The sequence below is a fragment of the Oculina patagonica genome, chromosome 1, assembly GCF_052425735.1.
Source record: "Oculina patagonica isolate OP01 chromosome 1, crgOcupat, whole genome shotgun sequence".
In the NCBI taxonomy this organism is placed as follows: domain Eukaryota; kingdom Metazoa; phylum Cnidaria; class Anthozoa; order Scleractinia; family Oculinidae; genus Oculina; species Oculina patagonica.
The window spans coordinates 34728254-34751206 of NC_135758.1; the positions used below are offsets into that span (position 1 = coordinate 34728254).

Here is a 22953-nt window from a genome sequence, read left to right on the forward strand (position 1 = left end):
TTCAAAATGGCGACAAAGTCGCAGAAAGATTGGGTTTCGCCGCACAAAGTATCTCTCTTGATCCTTATCAAGCACCTGAGCTCCACGGATGAGGAACATGAAGAATACTCAGACTGTATAGGAAGATGTAGACAACAATTATCTTTGCTTTTGTTGGAATTCTTTGAGGTACAGAGATCACAGTGTACAAATAATGAGCTATTTTTCATGCATAAACTAAGTTACTTTAAAACAGCTTAAGAACTTAAGCTTAAGCTTGTGTTTTGCATTAAGCTTAGTAATAAGCTTACGTTTAAAGCATTAGCTGTTTTTGATATGTCACAATATGTTAGATGATCTAAATGATTTTGTAAACACTTAATACAGGGTGGAGGGAAATCAAATTATGGTAAGCCTTTATATATTGGTTGGGCAAGTGATGTTGATGAGGAATGGTTTTTGGGAGGCTTATTTACTGGTGAGATAAAATCTGTGTCAAGCCTAGTGGCCTACCTTGCCGGAGCTTATCCCGGTTTTGTGTAGCATGAAGCAACTACGAGTTTTTCTACTCCCCCTGGATGGGATGCTAGTCCATTGCAGGGTTATATATAATGAGGCCCTGCCAGGGGGGTTCCTGTGTCGCTTGTTTAAATTTAATTATGTGCCATGTCGCTGTTTTATCGCTCTTCATGTCGCTGTCGGTAATTAAATTGAAGGAAATTGCTTGTCCTTGTCGGAATTTAAGTTTTTTTCCATAAGGGTTGTCGTTTGTCGCAATTTTATTAGTATGCTGTCGCTACTTTTTGGGCCATGTCGCTTGTCGGAATTTACCCTGGCAGGGCCTCTATAATAGCCCCAGCATTAGTTCGCTGGTACCCATTTAGATGCCTGGGTGGAGAGAGGCACCATAAGAGGAAAATGTCTTGCCCAAGAACACTACACAATGAACCTGGCCAGGGCTCTAGCCCAGACTGCTCAATCAGGAGTCCAGCGCGCTAACTATTAGACCACGATGCCTCCCACCTGGTGGGCTTGACGTATTTTCTTTTCTTTACAGTGACACCCTTTTCCCCATCTCCCAGGGGGAGGAGGGTGCTGAATACAGGGACGGCGGAGCCGGGGGGGCTGGGGGGCTTTAGCCCCCCCACTTTTTCCGAAAAAATAAAGACTTATTAAGTCAGCCCCCCCCACCTGGAAAACTGCTCCGCCGTCCCTGGAATAGCACTCTGGTTAGCCTGAATAACACCCCACCTAGCCTGCTTAGTGCTCTAGTAAACCTGTTTACAGTTAAAGTAGCTCACAATAATGGCAACGGTAATACAACATATATTTATGTTATGCAATTAACTTTGTCATCTGCACATGCATGTTGTGTTTTAATTTTACCCTTCAGTTGGTACAATTTGGTATTTTTCTTTTTTTCAGGTGTATGGTAATATATGGTAATGACTATAAAACAAGGAAAAATACCAAATTGTACCAAGGGTAGAATTGAACCACATTGACAACATGCATTTTAATAAAATAGTTGTTTGTTGTATAGATTGCAGCACTACTAAAGGTAACTAAAGCCATTTATAAAGTGGAAATATTAACAGGAAAATATTATTATTTAATTTCTAGTTGAAGTCTATGTTTAGTAGCTTAAGACTTGTTTCATAAACATCGTGCCCTTCTTTCAGGCTCCAGATTTAGAATTAACTGAGTTGTGCAAACGGCTCAAGACTGTGGACGTGAGCTTGCCTGACCTGCTTGTGAAAAGGTATTTTTCAACTTTTAGTAGATTTTTGCAGAAACTTGTGAGGTGATTTAGCTTTTGATTTATATTATAGCAGCACACTAGTGGACCTTGTAAGCTAAAATAGTTTAGTATTGATTTTATTATGTAAGATGTTAAACGCTGACTAAACAGAGACAACAATGGCTCAACATTTAAAATTTTGGATGATTCCATGAAATTATATACAGTGGAACCCCGATATAACGATCTTCGATATAACGATACTCCCGATATAACGATGAATATGTTATGTCCCGGCAAAAGTAAAATGTATGGGACGGAACCCCGATATAACGATTCCTTGATACAACGATATAATTTTACTGCCCCCTTGGCATATCGTTATATCGGGGTTCCACTGTACCAGTAATTTTTGATAGATTGTGTTACATTCTTGAGTTTTTTTTAATGCTACCCTTTAATTTGTTTTGTGTCGTTTTTAGCTGTGGCCTGTCACTGCTTGTTGATAATACTTGATATTAATTTACTTACAATAGGGCATGTGCAATTCCAGGCATCAGAGGAGTGGGCTTTAATCTCGTACCCAGATGTCTACTTACCACGGTAGTACACATCTGGTCAAGTGCGTTCAGTTCGCCAATCTGATTGGTTGATGAACAGCTTCAGCATTTGCGCGCAGAAGATGCAAAATTTGTTTCGCACGCGACTCACGTGCGCACCGTACGTTAGCTAGTAAGAAAATATTTGGATTTGAAGGTTTTGTTAAAAACGCGTTCGTGTTTTTAACGTTACTACAGTCGAACCTCGATTATCCGGACTCGTTGGGACTAGGCTAAATAGTCCGGATAATCGAGAGTCCGGATAATCGAAAGTATGTAAACTTCAATATAATACAAGTAAGCAAAGACAGAAAGCAAATTTATTTGTGTGAATGTTTTTATGGCTAGTGGAAACTGAATAAGGAAGTTACCTGCCGAAGTATAAAGTTTTGTTCGATTGGAAACTACACATCAGAGGTTTTCCAATGTTTTTTGACAGGTAAAACACCTTGAAATAACGTTTAAATCGTCGTAGAACTTAGTAATATCTGGTCTTGAATGTGACTAATTAATATTCATGAAAAAATTGGGACCAGAGAAGGAAGTCCGGATAATCGAGAAATCCGGATAATCGAGGTCCGGATAATCGAGGTTCGACTGTAATGCGAATAAACTAGAGATACAGTGTGTAGTTCAAGCTTGTCAGAACAAAATGTTGTAAAAAGACGATATTCGTGGGTAAAAAGATGGGTAAAAACTTTGCAAATCTGACGCGTACTTGACGCGTACAGCTAGCTTGTACGCGTCAAACACTGCGTGCGCTTTTCTCCGCCGTTGAAGGCTGGGTTGAATGTTTTAATTTAGCAGCAAAACATGAGTGGCGGCTTTTTTTCATCTTCAATCTCAAGATTGTGTTACTTGTCTTTCCTTGTATAGGAAAGAAGTTCATGAGCTATTTACAGTGGCCAAGTGAGCTTTTCATCCAAGAAAATTGCCGAGCATGCATAGTCGCGTCGTGTGTCAGATTTCGGACACATTTGACGCGAGAAAAATCCGACTTTACCAGATGTTCTCTCCGAGGGTTGAGAAGATCTGGGTACGAGATTAGACTGGGCTTATCAGCAATAGCCCCATTAATCTTTAAGGAGCATTAGGAGTTTTTTCCAATAAAAGATGTGAAATTTAACTATCAACCTCTTAAACTCAAGTTCATTGCACTAACCATTTGACCGTCATGTCGGCTTCATCTCTAATTATTATTCGCAATCATGTTATGTTACAGTTTACACAGCTTTGTGGAGAATGGAGTATCTGGCTTTTCAGAATTCTTTCAGTCCCTGGAAAACCTGCTTACTGGACAAGAACCTGCTTTGCACAAAAAGAGCTTGTTTGGTATGTTCTCAGTTGAAAAATTCACCGCAATATAATTGAACTTTTTTTGTATATTTGTATATTCAGTGGAGCTCACTCGTTAAGATGTCTCTTGTAGCAAAAGTTAAAGTAGTTCTTTATTAGAAAAATACTGCATCATTAAGGTTTGTTGTTGTTGACTGGGTGCAGAATTCCTGTTATTGATTCAATGATCAAACACTTAGTACCTTGGGTTAGCACTTTGAGGAAATCATCAAGAAAATGGACCTAGAAATAATAATGCAATGCAAAACATGTTCTTAAACTACATGTATCTGATGAGACTCAGTGAATAACTCATTTTCAAAACATGGCTAAAATCTTGGAGTCAATGCAATTAAAGTTCTAGGGACATAACAACATCATGTCAGAACTTTTTTAGGTTGTTTTTTGTTTTGTTTAGATTTGCCTCGATTTTTGCATGTGACCTACAAATTAATGGCAATATTACTTTTATTAATCTTCAATTAGATATTAATAAGAATCCAATAGTTGATGGTACTCTTTGGCTCACTAGCAGTAGTTCCCTTTTTGACATTTTTTTTATAAAATAGGACACCACACTCCCTTGACTCAACACCACCTGTCAATAAGGCTGATTTATTAAGCTTTACTATGAATTAGTGCTACCTTGACAAGGTGAGACATAAATAAGTACCCTGGGTGCTTAATCAAGGAAACACTATGTATGACACACATCACCATTAAGAGTTGAATGTGTTTTCTAGGCCTGTTTACAAGGCGAATGGCCCTGTCATTCCATAAGATGAGTTTCAGCCAAGTGAGTCACTTTGTGGACCTGCTGAAGTCTTATTTGAGCAGCCGTGAAAATGATAATGACAAAGAGGAGATGGATATAAGCTTAGATGTCAGCATGCAGAGTGTGGAAAGTGAAGATGAAGGAAATGTCACTGACAAGTCTAGGTAAGGTTTAAATTTTAAACACTCAGAATTTTAAAGAATACATTATGAGTATCAAAATTAATAAATCTAAATAGTATTATAGGCATGCAAGTGGGAGGCATGGTGGCCTAATGGTTAGCACACTTTACTCCGAGTCGAACAGCCCAGGTTCGAGCCCTGGCCGGGGCGCTGCGTTGTGTTCTCTCACAGTGCCTCTCTCCACCCAGATGTATAAATGGGTACCGTCAAATTTACTGCTGGAGGGTAATGCTGCGATGGACTAGCATCCCATCCAGGGGGAGAAGCAATACTCCCAGTCGCTTAATGCTACAGAAACTGGATATGCTCCGGTTGTATGGGCCACTAGGCTCGGACACAGACTTTACCTTTATAGGCATGCAATGCATGTAGAGGGAATTACTATGTAGCTGTTGCATGAACATGCCAGTGATGCTGGTGGCAGTTAATTAAGCACATATTTTTTGACTCTTTTCAGAAATCCTATCCTTCAAGGTTCGGTGTCAAACAGACAAGCTGAGTTCTTCTTGGCAAAACAGGTAGTTTTTGTCACCTAGCTTCCACAATAAGTTTTTCTTCTATATTATCCAAACATTAATGGGTGTATGCCCCGAAATCCAAAATGGCGGCTCTAATGACGTCATATGATGTCACAGCCAAGAAAATTTATGTAATCTTGTAGAGTATTCTAAGAGCTTTCTACACAGTGCAAAATAATTTTGCTGTGCCTTAATAGAATGAAAATCGTGGGGAGGGGTTCCATCCACCCCTCCCCCCCCCCCCCCGTTGTACGATGGTGGGGGTTTGAGTTTGCTTGTACATCCAATGGTTAAATGCCAATTGACTTGAGCTTCACTTTTCACCTAAGTTAAATATAAAATCAATACCATATATACAATATAAGATATTTTTTTCAAAATAATATACCGGTAATAACACCTTAAATTGTGTTCAAGGTCTCTCTGATGCAGTCCACTGAAGAAGAAGCCCTGCCACCTCCTAAACTACAGTCGAGAATAACAGATATTTTAACAGCTTCTCCTAACATTGCAGAGGCTGTAAGTTTTGTTTGTTCAATTTGTAATCTAGCTGGAAAGATTAGCTGTGGACCATACACCAAGAGTTATACAGCCAATGTTACAAAAGGGTGATCTGCTGCTGTGGTGCAGGGTGTGGGAACAGGGAGGGGAGGGGGGAGGTGGTGGGGTGTCTGAACTTTCTGCTTCTCATACCTCTTTCTCCCTGCTCCTGTCCCCTACTTGTCAACTCCTGTGTTCTTTGTGCTATTTCTATTGCATCATATGGTGCAATGTTGTCAAATTTCTTGCAATTTGTGGAGGGGGACAGGGGGGCCAAAGCCTGGGAGAAAAGGGGTGGGAAGTGGGAGAAGGGAAGGGTGGGAAGCAGGGATTCCTAAGGTGGCAGGAACTGGGAGAAAACGAGTAAAATTTCGCAACCTTCCATTATATTTCACAATACATATGGGACAAAGAGGAGAGAACAGCTACAGAAAGGGGCAGGAGGCAGGAGTTACAACAACGGGAAGATGGAGTAAAAGGCATGGGAGGCGGCGGAGGTTTAGACCCCCCTGTCCTCTTCCACCAATTTTCTTTGGCAGAGTTCCTGTCCTCTTTGCTCCCAGGTTTCCACCAACAACCCTCTTCCTGCCTCCTTTCACCAACATCCTTCAGTGTTACTTGTAACCAAGGAGTAAACCATGTATCAACCTTTATTTAACAGCATTATACAAGCTTTCTTAACTGTCTGAGGACAAAGGAATTTAAAGAAGCATTGGACAGTCTGTATCATTACTTTGATCGACAACAGTGGCAAGGTGAATCTGCTATAAAAATAGCTTCAGATTCAGAAGAGGTTGAGGCTGAAAGGTGTCACAGATTCAGATATGCTGCCTTGAACTTGGCTGCTCTTCACTGTCGATTTGGTCACAGGTATGGGTTTGTTTAGGTCTTGCCTTAAGATAGAGAAAAAGTTCTCCCCTCCCCTAGACCTCAGTAATTGTCTTCTTTCAAGAGCACTGTGTAGGCCCCCAGCTACATGTATTCCATAGTATTACTTATCATTTTACATCAATTTAAAATTGTCCTTGTGTGCCTTGGGGTACAAAAAAGTATGGCGGAGCTGAGACATTCTTGCAGTTACCATTTGTATTACTTCCTTCCATTTTGTTTGTTTTTTTTTGTTTGTATGTTGGGACATCTGGCCCATCTTTATACCCCTGAGTCTTACTTACAGGCTTTGTTATGCACCTTACTCTCACTGTGCCTCTCTCCTGGCCCCCATAGGATGGTGTAAATGGGAACTGGGAAATTGTTGGAACAAAACTCCCAGGGGTTATAGTGTACCTGTGGACTAGCATCTCATCTGGGGGAGTAGCAGTACTCTTAGTCAGTTCACACTGCAGAGACTGGTTGTTAAATACCAGCACATAAAAATCATCTGAATACTCCAATGCCCTGGAGTGCTTTCCATTTGTGTGGAAAAACCTGATGTGTGAGGAGTTTCCTTCAAATTGAACAGTACAATTTTTCAACAAACTCAATGGTACAGGCTGATTGTGTACCATTTGAAAACTTTCAAGTGGAAAGGATCATTCTATTGCATTTCCCACTGGAACAGCCGCGTATTTTATCAAGGAGCATGGTAATAGTGTGAAAAGCAACGTGGTAAAGTGATATTCTGAGCATTCCGGTAAAAACGACAAAAGAGGAATATCTCTGAAGGTATTCCATTTGTTCGGAAAGTTTTCCAGTGGGATGAACTGTTCCATTTGATTTTTCACCAGAACAACTGGTTTCTCATATAAATGGAAAACATTCCTAGTCTTTGACCAGATTTAAAATATAGCCTTGGCATACCTGTAAGTAATCTACTGTCTGCTGGTTTTCAGGCGCGAGGCACTGGCAGCATTAAAGGAAGCCATTCAAATAGCACAAGAGACAAATGACCATGTTTGTTTGGAGCACTGTTTGGTAAGAAGTATTTTGTAACTTTTATTTTCAGGCTAGAAATTTAGCTCAGAGAAGCTGTATACTAGTGCATGTCTATACTATAGATAGTGTTAGTCCTGGGAAGAGCAGAATAGGAAAAAGTCTACATTGCTTATCATTAGACAGTAAATTTTTATTGGCAAACAGGGTCCAGTTGTTCGAAGGGTAAATTATAACGCTATCTGCCAGATAAATGGCTATCCAGTGGATAAATGCTAACAAAACAAACTGGCTACGCTATCCACTGGATAGTGATTTATTTGGCGAATAGCGTTATCCTCCCTTTGAACAACTGGGCTCAGACCAGTAATGGAAATAAAGAAAATAATTAACTACTGAGGGGATATTGATTTAAGTTCTGGGGACTTAAGGCGCGTTTACAGGACAGAGAAATTTGGGTACGGACCTGTCACAAAAAGGGTCCACACCTAACCACTTTTGTAGAGAAACAGTCAATCAAAACGGGGCCATAGCCGCCTTTGGCCCCGTTTTGATTTGACTGTTTCTCTACAAAAGTGGTGAGGTCCGGACCAATTTTCTGACGGGTTCGTACCCAAATTTTTCTCTCGTGTAAACGCGCCTTTAGATGACATAAACTAACACCATAAAGTTATTGCAGTCAGTCAGGCGAGGCAATATTCCAAACTAGGGACCAAAAGGGGTTCGATTTTGCTGTCTTATAGGTTTTAATTCATACTATATATCTTTGTTTTGTGTAGGGATGGCTTTATAGGTTGGAACAAGATGGCAGTACTCAAGCAAAGCTTTTACTGGATAGATTTGTTGCCAGGGCTGCTGAGCTAAAGATCCCCGTATGTAGCTGTGCCATCACATACATTAATATAGTAAATACTTTAAAGGGGAAGAACCTCAGTCGTTTATGTGGTGATGAATTCAAAACATGGCATGGAAAATCTGCTGATCAGTATTTCATCTAAATTTGTATCTTTTGAAAGCTAATAGAGCTCTTTCTCCAGTGTTGACCTTCAAATTTTTGTTGACACTATGTTAAATGTTAGAAAATTTATTTCAACTTCTTACCTTAGTAGATGTTTTTTTCACCACAAAAGTGTATTCCCTCAGTTTAAAATCTAAAGTTGCACAACTGCATCAAACTTCTTGTATACAAGGTAAAATTTGCTACTGCATCCAGGAGTTGGGAGATACCCCAACCCAGGGTTGTCAGAAAGTTTTAAAGTAATGGCTGATTTTAACGAATCAGAGGATACCCAAGCAGAATAGCTGACCAAAAACACAAAATTGGTGGTGATTTTCGCCAGCTGCTGACTATTTTTGTCAACCCTGCCCAACTCCAAGTTGGTCATAGATATCAATAAGCACAGGCTAGGAATACATAAGTTTGATTTTGTCATACATTAAACTAGCTTTTGTTGTTGTTGCAGTATCTGACATCCCTTGGAATGTTAAATCATTGTCAGTACGACACCATGGCAGGTGCTCCTCCTCCCAAGTAAGACATTGTGCGTTTGTTGGACTAAGGCTGTTTGTGTACATGTAGAAAAGCTCTGGCCAAATAATCAAATATTTTCACCGGAAAGGTTATGAGGGTTGACCACCTTAACAATCAAACCAGGGCTTCAAAAAAAATTAAATTCCAGCTTTCCTTTTTGACAAGCAGCCCTCAAAGTTTGCTTGTCGGGGGTAGTTGTTTACTTGTCTTAGTTAACGTTTTTATGATTTAGTTGACAGATAACTTGCCTGGGTACTTACCCATATGCAAGTAAGTATGAAAAAGTTACTTACCTGACAGGAAAATCTGCTTGTCCCAGAAAAATGGACAAGTCTTTAATATTTTCAAGCCCTGCAAACACTGGTTTTTAGCTGGTCAATACTCATAAACTGTCAGATGAAAATGTTTGATTTAGTTCAAACCTTTCTTGTGTGACTAACAATATTTGATTGTTTAGTCAGTTCCTCCGACATAATTTTTTGCTGGAAAGTGTATTACTGCAGTAATTTGTGAGATTGTTCCAGTGCAAGTTTCTTGAATATGATTGATTGTCAAGCAATAGTTATACACAGACAGTGTCACTTCAGAATAGAACTAATTTAAAGTTTAATGGTTGCTGGATTTTTAAAACTAACAACCGTGTTTGATAACCATAATATTATTATTATTAGTATTTATTATATAAACATCAGTGAAATACCATGAAATCTTTTGTGCGAAAAAATCATATCTTCACACGTGAAAATAACATGTTATTTTCACATGTGAAGATATCGATTTCTAAACATTTTCTGACAAGTTTGCCCTGTTTCAATGCTGAATGCGCCAAAGTAAATCGATATTAAGTCGAAACATCTTCGGATCTTCCTGAATTTCGGCAATCTTCGGATATCTTCAGAAATTGAAATTCGGGAAATGTTCGGAAACATTCGTACGACCTTCGGACGACATTTTGCAAATCTTCGGAAATCTTCGTAAAATGGTCGGCAATCTTCAGAAAATCGTCAAAAACATCGTAATTAGTAGGTTTAGATAATAAACAGAATATTACATGGTTGCTTGGAGATATGAAATTTATCTTCTCGTGTTCAAATCGATATCCCACTCGTTCGCTGCGCTAGCTCGTGAGATATCGATTTGAACACTCGAAGATAAATTTCATATCTCCGCGCAACCATGTAATATCCTCTATGTATTTTTTTATACATTTCTCTTGTAGGGCAACTTTTTTTCAGTTTAACAAACTCAGTGTATAACTATGCTTACTTTTTTCTTACTTTTTTTTCAGAGTTTTACAGAACCTTTCTCAGGTCAACATCATCAATTCCCAGAATTCTCTGGGTGATCTGAACGCAGCAGCACATGTCCAGCAAGCAGCTATATGGCAGGTCTATGGTAAAGAGTAAGTCATATCCAATGTTAATGTACTATGATTGGCGAAAATGCTGGTGGGTAAATGTCATATGAGATTGTGAATGGACTTGAAGGGCATATTGTCAAAATTAGGAATTAGAATTTTTTTATTGAAAACTTACAAGTTGTGCAAAAATTGCCACTCTTTCCTTTCACCGTTCATCAAATGTAGTACCACAGTTATAGGCATGCTCTCCTTTTTCCTTTTTTTTTTCTTTTCTCTTTTTTTCACGCGGAGGGCCTGCTTGCAGCCTAGCACACATAGGGCTTTGTTGCTGCAATCAATTTTCATGCATTACCTCATTTACGTGACCTTGAGTCAGATATTGTTGTTTGACACAGTTGCTTTTTTTGTTTTCAGTTGCATTGCAAGTATCTTCACCCAATTTCCACTCCATCAAAACACCTCAACAAGCAGTGAATCAGTGTCGTCAGTTGGTAGAAGCACAGGGATGCAAAGTGCCGAAGCTGTATGCCTCTCACTGTGTAGTCTTGTAGAGCAGCATGCTGACAGGGTAAGTTGTACTGGATGACTTCTTATATAGGTCTTTAGACGATATTGTCTTGCTTGCATTTCATTCCTTACACAACAGTTTCTATGCCAAAACATGGGCTCCTGGCCAAAACCAGACGTGTATTTCATTCCTGGAGGAGGGTTTGTTAGCCCTTGATGTATATGTCAGGTATATGTTATTTTTGTAAGCACCTTGAATTTCTCCTTTTGATAATCTTGCTTACAACATCAAGGTTACTCTTTTTAATAACAATTTATAAGTAGGATCCTCGTGCACCGCGTGGTACTTCACGGCCTTATGGCTGCTTACAGATCAAACAGAGGTGGACATGGTAAAATAATACCATGCAGAACACTCTATAAAGAAGACTCTGAAGCTACATTCTGATTGTTCCATTATAAAGCATATCCATTTCTGTAGTTGATATAAGGACATTATTTATTTGGATTTGATAACTGATTGATCCCCACTGAAGGTGAATAGAGGCCACCAAAAATTAAGTGAAAGATAAAATTACAAATCTGATTAAAGGGACTCCGGTCGCGTTCCTTTTAAATTCCTTCCAGTTTTTTTTTTTTTTTTTTTTTTTTTTTTTTTTTTTTTTTTTTTTTTTTTTTAAGGGGGGGACTCTCAGTCACTCCAATAATGATGGTAGCACTTTTGACTGTGTATTTCTTTTCACAGGGAATGATTCAAGAGGCCTCAGACATCCTATCATTTTGCAAAACAAAGTTTCCTGAACATTCCAAGCTTTCTCGGGTTGGTATAGTAGCTGCTATGTTAGTCCGAACAGTGTTAACCCAGCGATATACTGTATGGTCTCAGAAATTGATGCCCCCCTGGTAACAGCTATAAAATTTCAAAGTACAAATCCTAAAAGAGGTGACCCCAGAAAGTAACGGTGCTCTGAATGTAGCGATCTCAAACATAACTGACTTGACTTGGGCTGAACTGATGATAAGGGTTTTAGATGAACTTAATTGAAAAGGCAATGCTGTTCTGATGTAATATAAATTCGTTTTTTCCACGTATAAAATAAACGTTTTTGATTTATTACAATGGATCGGCCCACATATGGTACATGTGATAGCTACCTTAAAACAAGGGACCCCCTGGAATTTGCTACACTCTGAAAGTAACAATAGAAAAAACATGCTAAATACAAAACTAAGAGGGTCGTTACTTTTGGAATTGACTGGGATTATTGTATTTTGTTTTTTTCTAGCTATGGATGGCAACAGAAGCCAAAATAGAGCACAACAGAGCCTTACTTCAGGGGAACTTGGAAAGAGCAAAAACATGCGTAGAACAATTAACGGCAGTGGATGAAACTGAAGCAGAGTACAGGTAAACAATACAAGTTGAGTTGGTCTTGTGTTTGTTGAATTGACATGGTACATGTTCCACGATATTGGCTCAGATAAGAACGAAAATAAATATTGTTTGTAGACACTGCAAATCCATTTCCTGAAGTTTCCCTACCCTGCCCTATGTAGGGTTGAACCCAGGTATTTTTAACCCCGGCCTGGCTATGTGGGACAGGGTAGCCGCCACAACTGTGTTTAGAGATAGACTTGTGGTTTCATGAGAAGTTAGTGAAAACAGCTTAGGCCTGGCCAAACAGAGACGCAAGTGGACGCAAGTACTTGCGTACAGACTTGCGTTGGGTGGCCAAACGGCAAAAAACTTGCGTTGACTTGCAAATTTGATCTCGACCAAAGTGATCGCAAGTCAACGCAAGTGCACGCAAGTCCTGGCCAAACGGAGACACAAGTTGAAAACTTTCGTCTACTTGCGTCTCCGTTTGTCCAGTTCTTTAGTTCTTTAGGTGTACAAAGAATAGTAGTATTGTTAGGCTGACAGAGAAACTTTGTTTTTTCTCTCATTTAGGTCAGCTTTAAATGTGCTTTATTCAGGAGATTATACTGCAGCCTTCCCTTTGTTACAGAAGCTACTTGAAAGTTCCAGGTAATAAGATAGAACAGCCATTCAAGGTTTTAATTCTGCACGAGTGATCAAGCTTTATAATCCTACATATGCGGGGTGTAAATATATGATGACTATTTTTTTTATAAATGATCCAAATGAACAGTTTACAAACTGGTAACTTGAAACTATCCGTCATTCTGACTGTGAACCTTAACATTATCCTGTACGTTGATCACTAGTGTGTGGCACAGCACTGCATGCAGGTCGCATTTTATTATTCATTTCACTCTTGGGATGCCTATTTATACTGAGTTTGCTGGACAGTTTACAAAACTGGTCGGTCAACAAAGTTGATATTTTGTACGATTTGTTCCAGAGACAAAGTGTTCATAAATGATGGCAAGAAATCAGCTGCTGAATACCAAGCCAGGTATTGTGAAAATGCGTAGCTTTAGATTTCTCCAACATAATGCTTAAATATCTTGACCACTTTAAGCAAATATCATCATATTTCTTCACGTGAATAATTTTCCGAACCCCCTCACTCCGATCGCATACCAACAGGCGAAAGAAATATGGTCGTGTCAACGTGATGGCTGTATTAAGGCTTCCTATAAAAGGAAGTTAATGACTGACTGGGCAATTTATTCTGGGACCGAATTCATGAATCCTTCCTAACTTGACGTCTTACTTAAGATGCGTGCTAAGTATTGCCCCATGGTAAATCCGGACCAACAATAGGCTAAAGGAACCACTTAGAATGCGTCTTAACATAGGAGGTCTTGGTGAATATGGTCCCTAGTCAAAATAAAGTGGCCATGTTTTACAAGATGGTCCTAAGTTAGGGTTTCACTGCAAAATGATCATTTGTTTGGGAGATAATTTATATTTTATTTTTACACTCAGAATTCTTCTGGCTCTGACGCAGCTGTTCATATTACTGGAAGACCCTGTTTCTGCCTTACCATACGCGCTCAACTGTCTAACTATCTCGTGTGCGCACTTTATGGACAATGCAGCTGCCTTAGCATCACTCTACATCGCACAAATCCAGGTATGTTATACAATGCAAAACACTACTTGGCAATGTAGGTCAACTGAGTGCTGTTTGACGTCCGATTGGTTTTGTCCTACATTGATGCATGTGTTGCTGGCTGTGGGTACAAGGTGTAGTCTGCTTGTAGAAGGGCCAAGGGAGCGCACGCAGCCGGAGGTTATAAAAATAAATAAACGAATAAATGGAGGAACGAACGAGCAAGCGAACAACTTTATAGGGTAGACGCAATTACTGGTGTCCGAAAAGTTTACATTGTGGCCTTGAATAAACGAACAAGCAAAAATGTAAATAAACAAAACTTGTGAAAAAAAAAAAAAAAAACTGGCGGCGAGAAGCTGACCAGTTGGTTCTTTTCTTAGCGTGGACAAATTGAATTCGGGACCACCGAACACAAATCCATCCAGTGGTAGGGAGGAGTTTGAACCCGGACCACAAGATTTCAAGTCCAGCAGCCTAGCCACAATTGGCTCCCCTACCCCGGGTTTTGAAGCAGAAAGTGACTAGAGTATTGCTACCCCTCCTGCATAGGATTATTACCACAAACCCATGGGTTTCTGTTATTACCCATTGCAGGTTACCTGTATGGCTAACGGGGGGGACGGGGGGAGGGGCTCTCCAATTTAGTTTTAGCATGTAAAGATGTTGGACAAGTCATATCATCAGAAAAGACTCCGAGACCTTGACTTGAACTCGGTCATAAATTTTCATTCGTCATTTTACAGACCCTAACAAGGAATATTTTATTGTCTCTTGAAGCTTTCATTAGGCTTACCAGCAAAAGCCGTTACACTGATAAAGAGAACCATGGTCCAGATCCTGTCACACGGTGGGTTCTTTAAGCAGTTATAACTGTTAAGAGCAGTTTTCAATTGAGTGTCGTAAAACCAAAACCAAAGTAATTACTCTGACCAATCACAAAGGACACAGACAATCCAGTGAACCAATCAAAACTCGAAACAAATACATGTAGCTGTCACGAAGCGCGAGAAAACGTGCGCGAGCGAGTCACGATTTGTTTTGGTTTTACTCCTGATTGGCTGAGAAAGTGGCGCGAAATTTTTAAGCCAATCACTAAGCGTAGTAATGCAAAACCAAAGCAAACGCAATTTACTTTCGACACTCAAGTGAAACTCGCTCTAATAGACTGAGGTAATACAGTGGAATCCCGATTTCCCGAGCCTCCAAGGGAAACGAAAATTTGTCGGAGAAATCGGTAGTTTGAAAAATCAGGGGTAAAAAATGCAGTGACTGAATGAAGAAAATCCAAGGGAAACGAGTTTTGGTTTAATCCCGGGCCTCCTGAGGGGTGCTTGGAAAATGAGATGATTATTATTTTCTTGTCCTTGTAACTTGTTTAGGTAAGTGTTTTTTTCTATCGTAAAAAAAGTGGAAGAAAGGAAAAAAAGGAAAGCTATTTTTCCTCTCTTTCACTTCCCGTGAACCTTTTTGCGCTATAAAATAAAACACGGAAAAAAACTTGAGCAAGAAATAGAAAGAGCGTTGGATTGCAGGTTAGTTTTCTCCTTTCATGGTGAGTGCATTTGAAGTTGAAAATAATTTCGCTATTATTTCGGCCTGATGTACGAGTTTGATGTACGTGAAATACATTTTATATGAAAGGTTTTATACCAGGCCACATTTTAAACCAAACGGAAAACTCGCAAATTAACACAAGCCAAACTGTGATCATTCTGTGCTTCATATTGCCTACTTACATTGTTATTTTGTATTCAGGTTCTCTGTATATACAGTGCTGTGCTCGGTTTTTATTGGTCAAGTGCCAGTTGACTGCATCATCACAGCATCAGGATAAAGCCCGACGGGAAAATGGTAGATACAGTTTCTTCATGCCACAATATATTTTAAAGGACATTATTGTCTTAAAAGACATGTTTTGAAATACAAAAGTATTTTTTATCGAAATATACATCAAAATAATAGTTTACTAGGGTTGAAAAACTCCAATAAAGGGGAAACAAACCGACAAGGATGGTTTAGATTGTGAGATATATCCAGGATTGAACGCTAATGAGATGTACGTTCCTCAAGACAGACATCACAAACTGTCTTTATTAACAAAAATTCACCAAAACACACCAAATTTTGTCAAATATGAAGTAATATGGAAATGTCAAATAACACAGTCAAACATGAAGTACTCATTAAACAATACCAGCGTTTAATTCTGGACATAAGTGTAGATTGTGGGAGAAAGACACGGATTAAAAACGACAAACTTGAAAAATCTAGGCGCCTAAACTTGATGCACCATCTGCGCCATAGCCATGATTTGAATAAATGGCACAAACCTATTGCCTTAGATGCTGCATTTAACTTGAAGCAATGCGAAAAGCTAATCTTGATATTGGTAGTGTTTTCGCTTCACCGCCACATCCGCACGCAACGCCCGCAACATCCGCACCGCACGTCAACATCCATTGCATTTTGACGATTTGTTTCGATATGGGATGCAATCTCATGTGACGTGACTCACTTATCTCATTTCTCTACATCGTAGATTTGCGTTCTGCTTTGCCAACCCTGGACAGAATTGTGAAAGGATTTAGAAAGTTAGGCGCTGTCAACAAAACAAGAGATGTCTTGTACTTCCAGGTGACTTCTGTGCACGATCTATTGCCTGAAAAGAAACTTAACATGACAGGCGGGATGGGGGCTACGACCAGAAATTTTTCTTCTATAATAGGAGTGTGGGTGTGGAGAGGCTTATACCGGCATTCATTTGAACTTCAAATGCACTCACCATGAAAGGAGAAAACTAACTAGTAGTGAAAGCCAAAGCAGTAAATGCTAACCCTTTGCTTCCTTTTTACCAGGCAAGGATATATGACGAGTTAGGCTTCACTATCGAAAGAAACGCCTGTGCTGCGGAGTGCTGTGAAATCCTCCAAAGACAACCCGAGAACTGCACTCGCTCTTCTCTGTTTGTATTGTAACACAACTGAACCTCTTCTAAGGAACTGAATAAGAAAGTGGAGAAGCAAGCTACAGCCAACTCACGGAGAATGTCGCACGCTTGGTGAAAAAAAAAAAACACATTTCATCTGGGCGGGCTCGAGCTCGGGCACAAGATATCAAAAGCAAAAGGTGTCACTTCTAGAAGAAAGGAGCGATTACTGTACAGCTTAAAGGCCAGGCTACTGCAGAGCCAAGCCTCGTGTTGAGTTGAAACAGTTGAGTAGGATCTCATGAAGGACTCAACTATGTAGTTTTTCGTATTTTTCACCGTGAAAGATAACTAACACAGGACATTTTAAACGTTAGACAATCGACACGGGATGCCCCCTCCCACGTTTGCCTTCTGATAATCTGTCCACAAAGTGGTCACCAAAATGCGCGCGTGGACGTATTAAAGGGATTCATAAAGGAAGAAACTAACTGGGTGAACTTTTCGTCAGACTACAAGAGGCCGTTAAAACGTGGTATGCCACGTAAATAAAGTTTTTGATTGATTGATTGACGCCTGTAATAACGGGTCCAACTGTACTGTTCGAAAGAGAAAATGTAAATGAAACAGAGTAGAAAGCAAACGTCCCAAATGGTAGTATAGTTTTTATAGACAATTATTGCAATACTACATTGAATAAACCAGTCACAAAATTATCACACGTGTACAAGTGTTTTGTACAAAACATATACAGAAACGTTTTATTTACTTTAATTGCTGCTGTACAAGTAATGCAAATTATAAGATTGACAAAAATCGAATGCAGAGATTTCTTTGATCTTGGTGACAGTTGTTGAGACATTTTGTGCTTTCGTTCATTTAGCTTGTTCTGTTTTCTTGGCCTGTACTTCTTCTTTTGCCTGAAAGAAAACAATGCATTTTGCTTTTTAGTTAGAAATAAACAATATCTACTAAGCAATTTTCGGCCTTCAGCACAATAAACATACATACTTTGGAAAAGTAGGGTTGTTAGTCAAAACTATCATCTGAGTATTCTTGCATGCAATCAGTAATCCAAAACGAAATGCTCAGTGTTAGGTCATTTAGATCACTAAACCGATGTCATGAAGTAGTTGAAGAATTCAGTATTATAGCCAAATTGGAATGCGCCTTGAAGGATATTTACACAGACGGCTGCGCTTTTTTACTGGCAATGGATTGGACCTTTGTAGCTGGAGGACATGTGACCTAAAGGTGAAAACCGTTTTGTCCTTATTCTATAGCCTACTAACAGGGCTCCATACCTATCCCCCCAAGGAAAAACGTTTTTCCGAAGGGGATAGGTACAGCTACACGTGCACACAGGCTACTTATTCTACAGATTGAAGAGCTAGATTGTTCAGTTGAAGGTAAACATACTTTTTCCACCAATGGCACCAGTTTTCCTTCTTTGGCCAAGACTTTTAAAAGTTCCATGATCAAAGGCAGGTAGTTGTGTTTTCTTCGGATGTTTTCAACCTGTACAAAATTGAAATAAAATCTCATCACTGTTCACATACGTCAAAACATTTTACAAGAGTGAAGTTTATTCATATAGTCCCAGACCCTACCTTGTATCGTATCATTTTGTCATCCTCCCCCACAATAAGTGTCTGCAGTCGAGAAATTTCACTGTCGATGTTCTTTATAATAGCTTGAAACTCACTGGCTGAAGATGCCACCTGGTCTGTTTCCATTCCCTCTCCTCCCTGAGAACAGTAACCCAGAGGATTTTAAACATTATAATACTACTTTGTGCATTAGACGCGTATTATACATCCATAAGCTCACTTGAATACTGATAGTTAAATATGAAACAGTTGAGAAAAGGGTCATATTTTTTTATAGACATGAGACAATTCATCACACCTCTGAAGTCTGTCTTTTTAATTCTTCCAACTGGAAAACACAAGGAGAGAAAGAAAACAAATGTTAATTTGCTGCCAAAACAAAAGTCATGGCAACCCAAGGGAATGGTAAATTGCCCTGGGTCCAGTCTTAGGGGTCAACTTTTTAGATCTCCACTGACATCTGCATATGCCATAAAGGTCGGCACACACAAGTGGACAAGTCCCTTTAAGTGAACTACCCTTTTGTCAAAAATCTAGTCACAATAACCAAAATTTGGTCACTGTGACTTATCCCTTGAATTCAAATTGGTTTTAACCCATTGGCTCCCGTGCTGGCCCAAACCAGCCTTGACGATCGTTGCTCTTTCTTCCACTTGTGACGTCATCATCTTTGATCAAAAAAGGCATCACTTACACTCAAACTCTGCAGGAGGAAAAGCTCTTTCCAATGATGCCCTAATTAGAGTGATTGGGTCAATTGTGCTTGAAATATACACAAACATGCTTAAAAATTTAGGTGAAAAACTCGTAGGAGAATTTGCCTCAGCCACCCATGGCTCATCAGTGGCGAGTATTTCCTGTTTGGATGGTACTATCTCGAAAATTCCTTTACTGCAAGCAAGCCCAGTTATAGGCCAACAACTGCAGCAAAAAGATAAGAAAAGGGAAAATGGAAAGGCAAGAAAAAAAATGAAAAACGAAAAGCCTAGAGTAGTAGGGCACTTTCTCAAAATTGTGATTTGTGCGCATGCCTGAACAACAATGACCTACATTCCAATGATTGTGGACCTAAAGGACCTGAGTAGTTTGGAGCTTACCGTATTTACTCGAATAAGCGCCGCGGCGCTTATTTAATTTTTCGCGCCACAAGTGCGGCGCTTATTCGAGGGCGGCGCTTATTTGAGGGCGGCGCTTATTTAAAATTTGGACGTCGCAAAGAATCTAATCGAAACGAAACTTCTACAGTAACTAAAAGAAGGTTCTTTTGATTGCTAGGATCCGTCTCTTACGGAAGAGAGTAGTTGCGCTTGCTGTCCCGACAAAGCTCATGGCCTTCACAACGTTAACAGAACTGCGCATTGAAAGAATTTTGGATAGAAAATAATAATAGGCGAGCGGTAAAACATAATAACTTTGAGCTGCAAAACAACGCTTTTGATGAAAAGGAATTTCCAAGGCTGTTTTAGAGTTTCTTTGTAGTGCTATTTTTCGTTATAAGGAATTCCTCGAGTAAGCGCCGCATCAGCACTGCGGCGCTTATTCGAGGGCGGCGCTTATTAACTTTTTTGTCCCGAATGCGGCGCTTATTCGAGGGCGGCGCTTATTCGGGGGCGGCGCTTATTCGAGTAAATACGGTAATTGACTCATAAGTGACGAGAAAATGTCAAAAACGTCCAAAAAATGCGTTTTTTTAAAAAATCTCCGGGAGTCAATGGGTTAATTGAAGGGTCAAGTCACAGGGATTGGACTTAACATTTCAAAACACATGGGACAAGTCCCTTTGACTTGTTCCCTCATGTCACCTCATCAAGGGACTTGTACAGGTACCAGCCCCAGAGACATGTCCCTTCTTAATACTAGTACCTGATCTAAAATCTGTGTTTTTCTTTGGTTCAGTCTGTCGATATCTTTGAGGTGAATTGCCTTTCTCGACGAAACAATTGCCATGAGATTAAAATGGATTTCCTCTGCTGAGTATCTGAGGCAAATGATCATTAAACAACATTAAAGGCATGTTTTAAAGCATCACCCAGTATCTAAACATTTTAATTTCAAGTTAAAAATAATATTCTTAGTAACTGACTCAAAGTTCTCAAAGATGTTCTTGTGACAAAGTAATTATCAAACAGAGATCAGAGGCAGTAAAATAATTATAGTAAAACACAATAGAACCCCCCTCTCCATTTCTAAGATGGTGACAAGTAAACAAATAACTTGAGGTACTTTGTAACTTAGTATATGTTAGGAGTTATCTGCTCACCACAATTAGGGGTATCGAATGGTCTTTGCGAGCATTTGCGAGCCTGCGAGCACAGCGTTTTTCCTTGCGAGCACGAGCATATTTGACAAAAAGGTTAGCCTTGTGAGGAACTAAATAACGAGCATGCAAGCACTTGTAAATTTATGCTAGCACGAGCAAACAAGCACCCACTAAAATTTTGCAAGCATTCTGAGCAGAAGCCTAATTTTGCGAGCACTGCAAAATTTTGATAGACCATTCATGACCCCTACAATTACTTTTTACTGTTACTGTTTTGTGGGGATGTAAACTAAACAGCACGACATCTCACTATAGAGTTCTTTAAGCCCTTTTCTCTTAAGTTTCCCCCCTCCACTTGAAAGAAATAAGCCTCCTTTAGTTACTGGAAGTGGCAGAGACAATAGCAACGGCTTTTAGACTGATGAAAGTGTTAGTTATTAAATGCAATGGATGTACATACTTCTGCATTCTTGTTTCTATGATTGGCTTGCAGACACTGAGCCAGTTCTCTGGTGTACAAGGTCCTGATAAACAAGACACAAACAAAACATCTGATTACTGGCCATTGTGTATCAATGAATGTTTCATTCACCAATGCAGCGTTTACCATGACAATTAAAATTAATGTTCTGTACTACTGCTTTTGAACTTGGAGGAGGGATAACCAAAAATATTATTTATGGTTACACTCTCAGAAACAATGGAACAAGGACTTAAATGTTGCTTTCTCTTTTAACTTTTTCTAATTGTGTGGTTTCAGAAAATGTCCATGGACACTCCTCCTACAGAAGGGATTGGAAATTCCTGGTGGGTGGGGGTTCTTAAAGGCCAAAAATTTAAGGAAATGTATGAAGCTTAATTGGATTTTCCAGAGGGGCTTGGGTGGGGGAGGAAAAATCCCTCATGTGGGGCAGGAATGAATAATTTGTGGACTATGCATTTTCAACTTTCAATAATAAGGAAAATCAATTTTGGCTATGCCAAACAGCCCACATTATTTTCTTGTACAGTAGCTGTTGGTTGTGAGAGTTTTGGACTCCACTATTGGATAAGAAACCTGTGAAAAACATGAACTCCAAGAATTCTGGTTTCTTCATGGGGTGTGAAAATTTAAAAACCTGTGAACATGGCACTTTTCACAGGGTCAAAACCGCAAGTTCTAAATTTTTAAGACAAATTTAGCCCATACAAAATCCATGTCTTATTAATTATCGAAAGGATTTTTTGCCTCTGAAATTTGAGGGCTTTTTTGGAAGGTGGTTAGGGTGTAAAGTCGGTATTATTGTATTCATTAAAATAAAATAAACCAGTGACATTGATTAAAATATCCATATTAAATAATTACAAAATCTAGTTTAATTAGAGTGTTACCCAGATCAATAGGGCCATCTCGTAAACCATCCAGCTCATAGAGTTTGCCATTCATTGGAACATATGCCACAAAGTGATATACATTTTCATCTTTCTGAGGGAGTTTAGCATCAAATTCAAACATCTGTTGTCTAGAAAACAACGAAACAGTAATATTATAATTGGTATTGCCTATGGTGGACTATATGGCAGGGGGTCTCTGCCCAAAATGGGAACCTTCAGGCTGGAGGTATATAAAAAGGCAGGGATTTCAAGAAAGGGTAAAAGGAAATGTCAATGTGGGTAAGAAAGACAGACAATTAAGATGTTAATAACGACTGGCCAATCTTAATTATTCATGTTGTTGCTAACATAATTAATAATGCGAGAACTCTTGAACACTACTAACAGTGATTTGTTTGCCTTATGTTATCTCCTCCAATCCGGAAATCCCTGTTTCACATGACTGGTAAACTAAAACAGACAACTGCATGTATATCATAACAACATTGGATGACCAACGTTTTATGTCTCTTCAAAGCAATTACCAGTACTAATTCCTTACAACAATAATAAGTCCAGTATAAAATTTACAGGCAAATATACAAACCTGGCAAAACTATTGTGCACTTGTCTAATAACATCAGAGTTACTCAGGCTGAGTCCCTTTAACTGTTGACAATAATATCATGAATCTATTAGTTCTTAACTTACCATTGAATAAATTCAATAGTTAAATACAGTATGAAATAAATAAACAAGCATAAATAAAAAATAAATAAATAAATACAAATTCAATACAACTTTGCATGACCTAAACAGAGTCCATCCTAAAATGCCAATGG

General features: G+C 39.2%; 2 protein-coding genes across 2 annotated transcripts in view; one reads left to right on the forward strand and one right to left on the reverse strand.

Moving 5' to 3' along the window:
- Positions 1–17632, forward strand: LOC144666161 (anaphase-promoting complex subunit 5-like). Its single transcript, XM_078527529.1, has 21 exons — positions 1–168; positions 1662–1741; positions 3542–3651; positions 4398–4593; positions 5069–5129; positions 5547–5648; positions 6331–6539; positions 7499–7580; positions 8318–8410; positions 9002–9069; positions 10358–10471; positions 10844–10997; positions 11682–11756; positions 12223–12344; positions 12888–12965; positions 13303–13356; positions 13833–13980; positions 14740–14809; positions 15718–15813; positions 16502–16596; positions 16818–17632. Exons 1-21 carry the CDS (start codon positions 7–9, stop codon positions 16935–16937), a joined length of 2289 nt encoding a protein of 762 aa, XP_078383655.1. The 5' UTR covers positions 1–6; the 3' UTR covers positions 16938–17632.
- LOC144666200 (ubiquitin carboxyl-terminal hydrolase isozyme L5-like) overlaps positions 17602–22953 on the reverse strand; it is a 10690-nt gene continuing 5338 nt past the window's right edge. Inside the window, exons 5-12 of the mRNA XM_078527582.1 lie at positions 22719–22780; positions 22130–22260; positions 21219–21282; positions 20362–20476; positions 18797–18826; positions 18499–18636; positions 18308–18406; positions 17602–17808 (exon numbers count right to left, since the gene is read on the reverse strand). Of these exons, the coding sequence (XP_078383708.1) occupies positions 17764–17808; positions 18308–18406; positions 18499–18636; positions 18797–18826; positions 20362–20476; positions 21219–21282; positions 22130–22260; positions 22719–22780 (684 nt within the window). The 3' untranslated portion in view covers positions 17602–17763. The remainder of the gene's footprint in view (positions 17809–18307; positions 18407–18498; positions 18637–18796; positions 18827–20361; positions 20477–21218; positions 21283–22129; positions 22261–22718; positions 22781–22953) is intronic.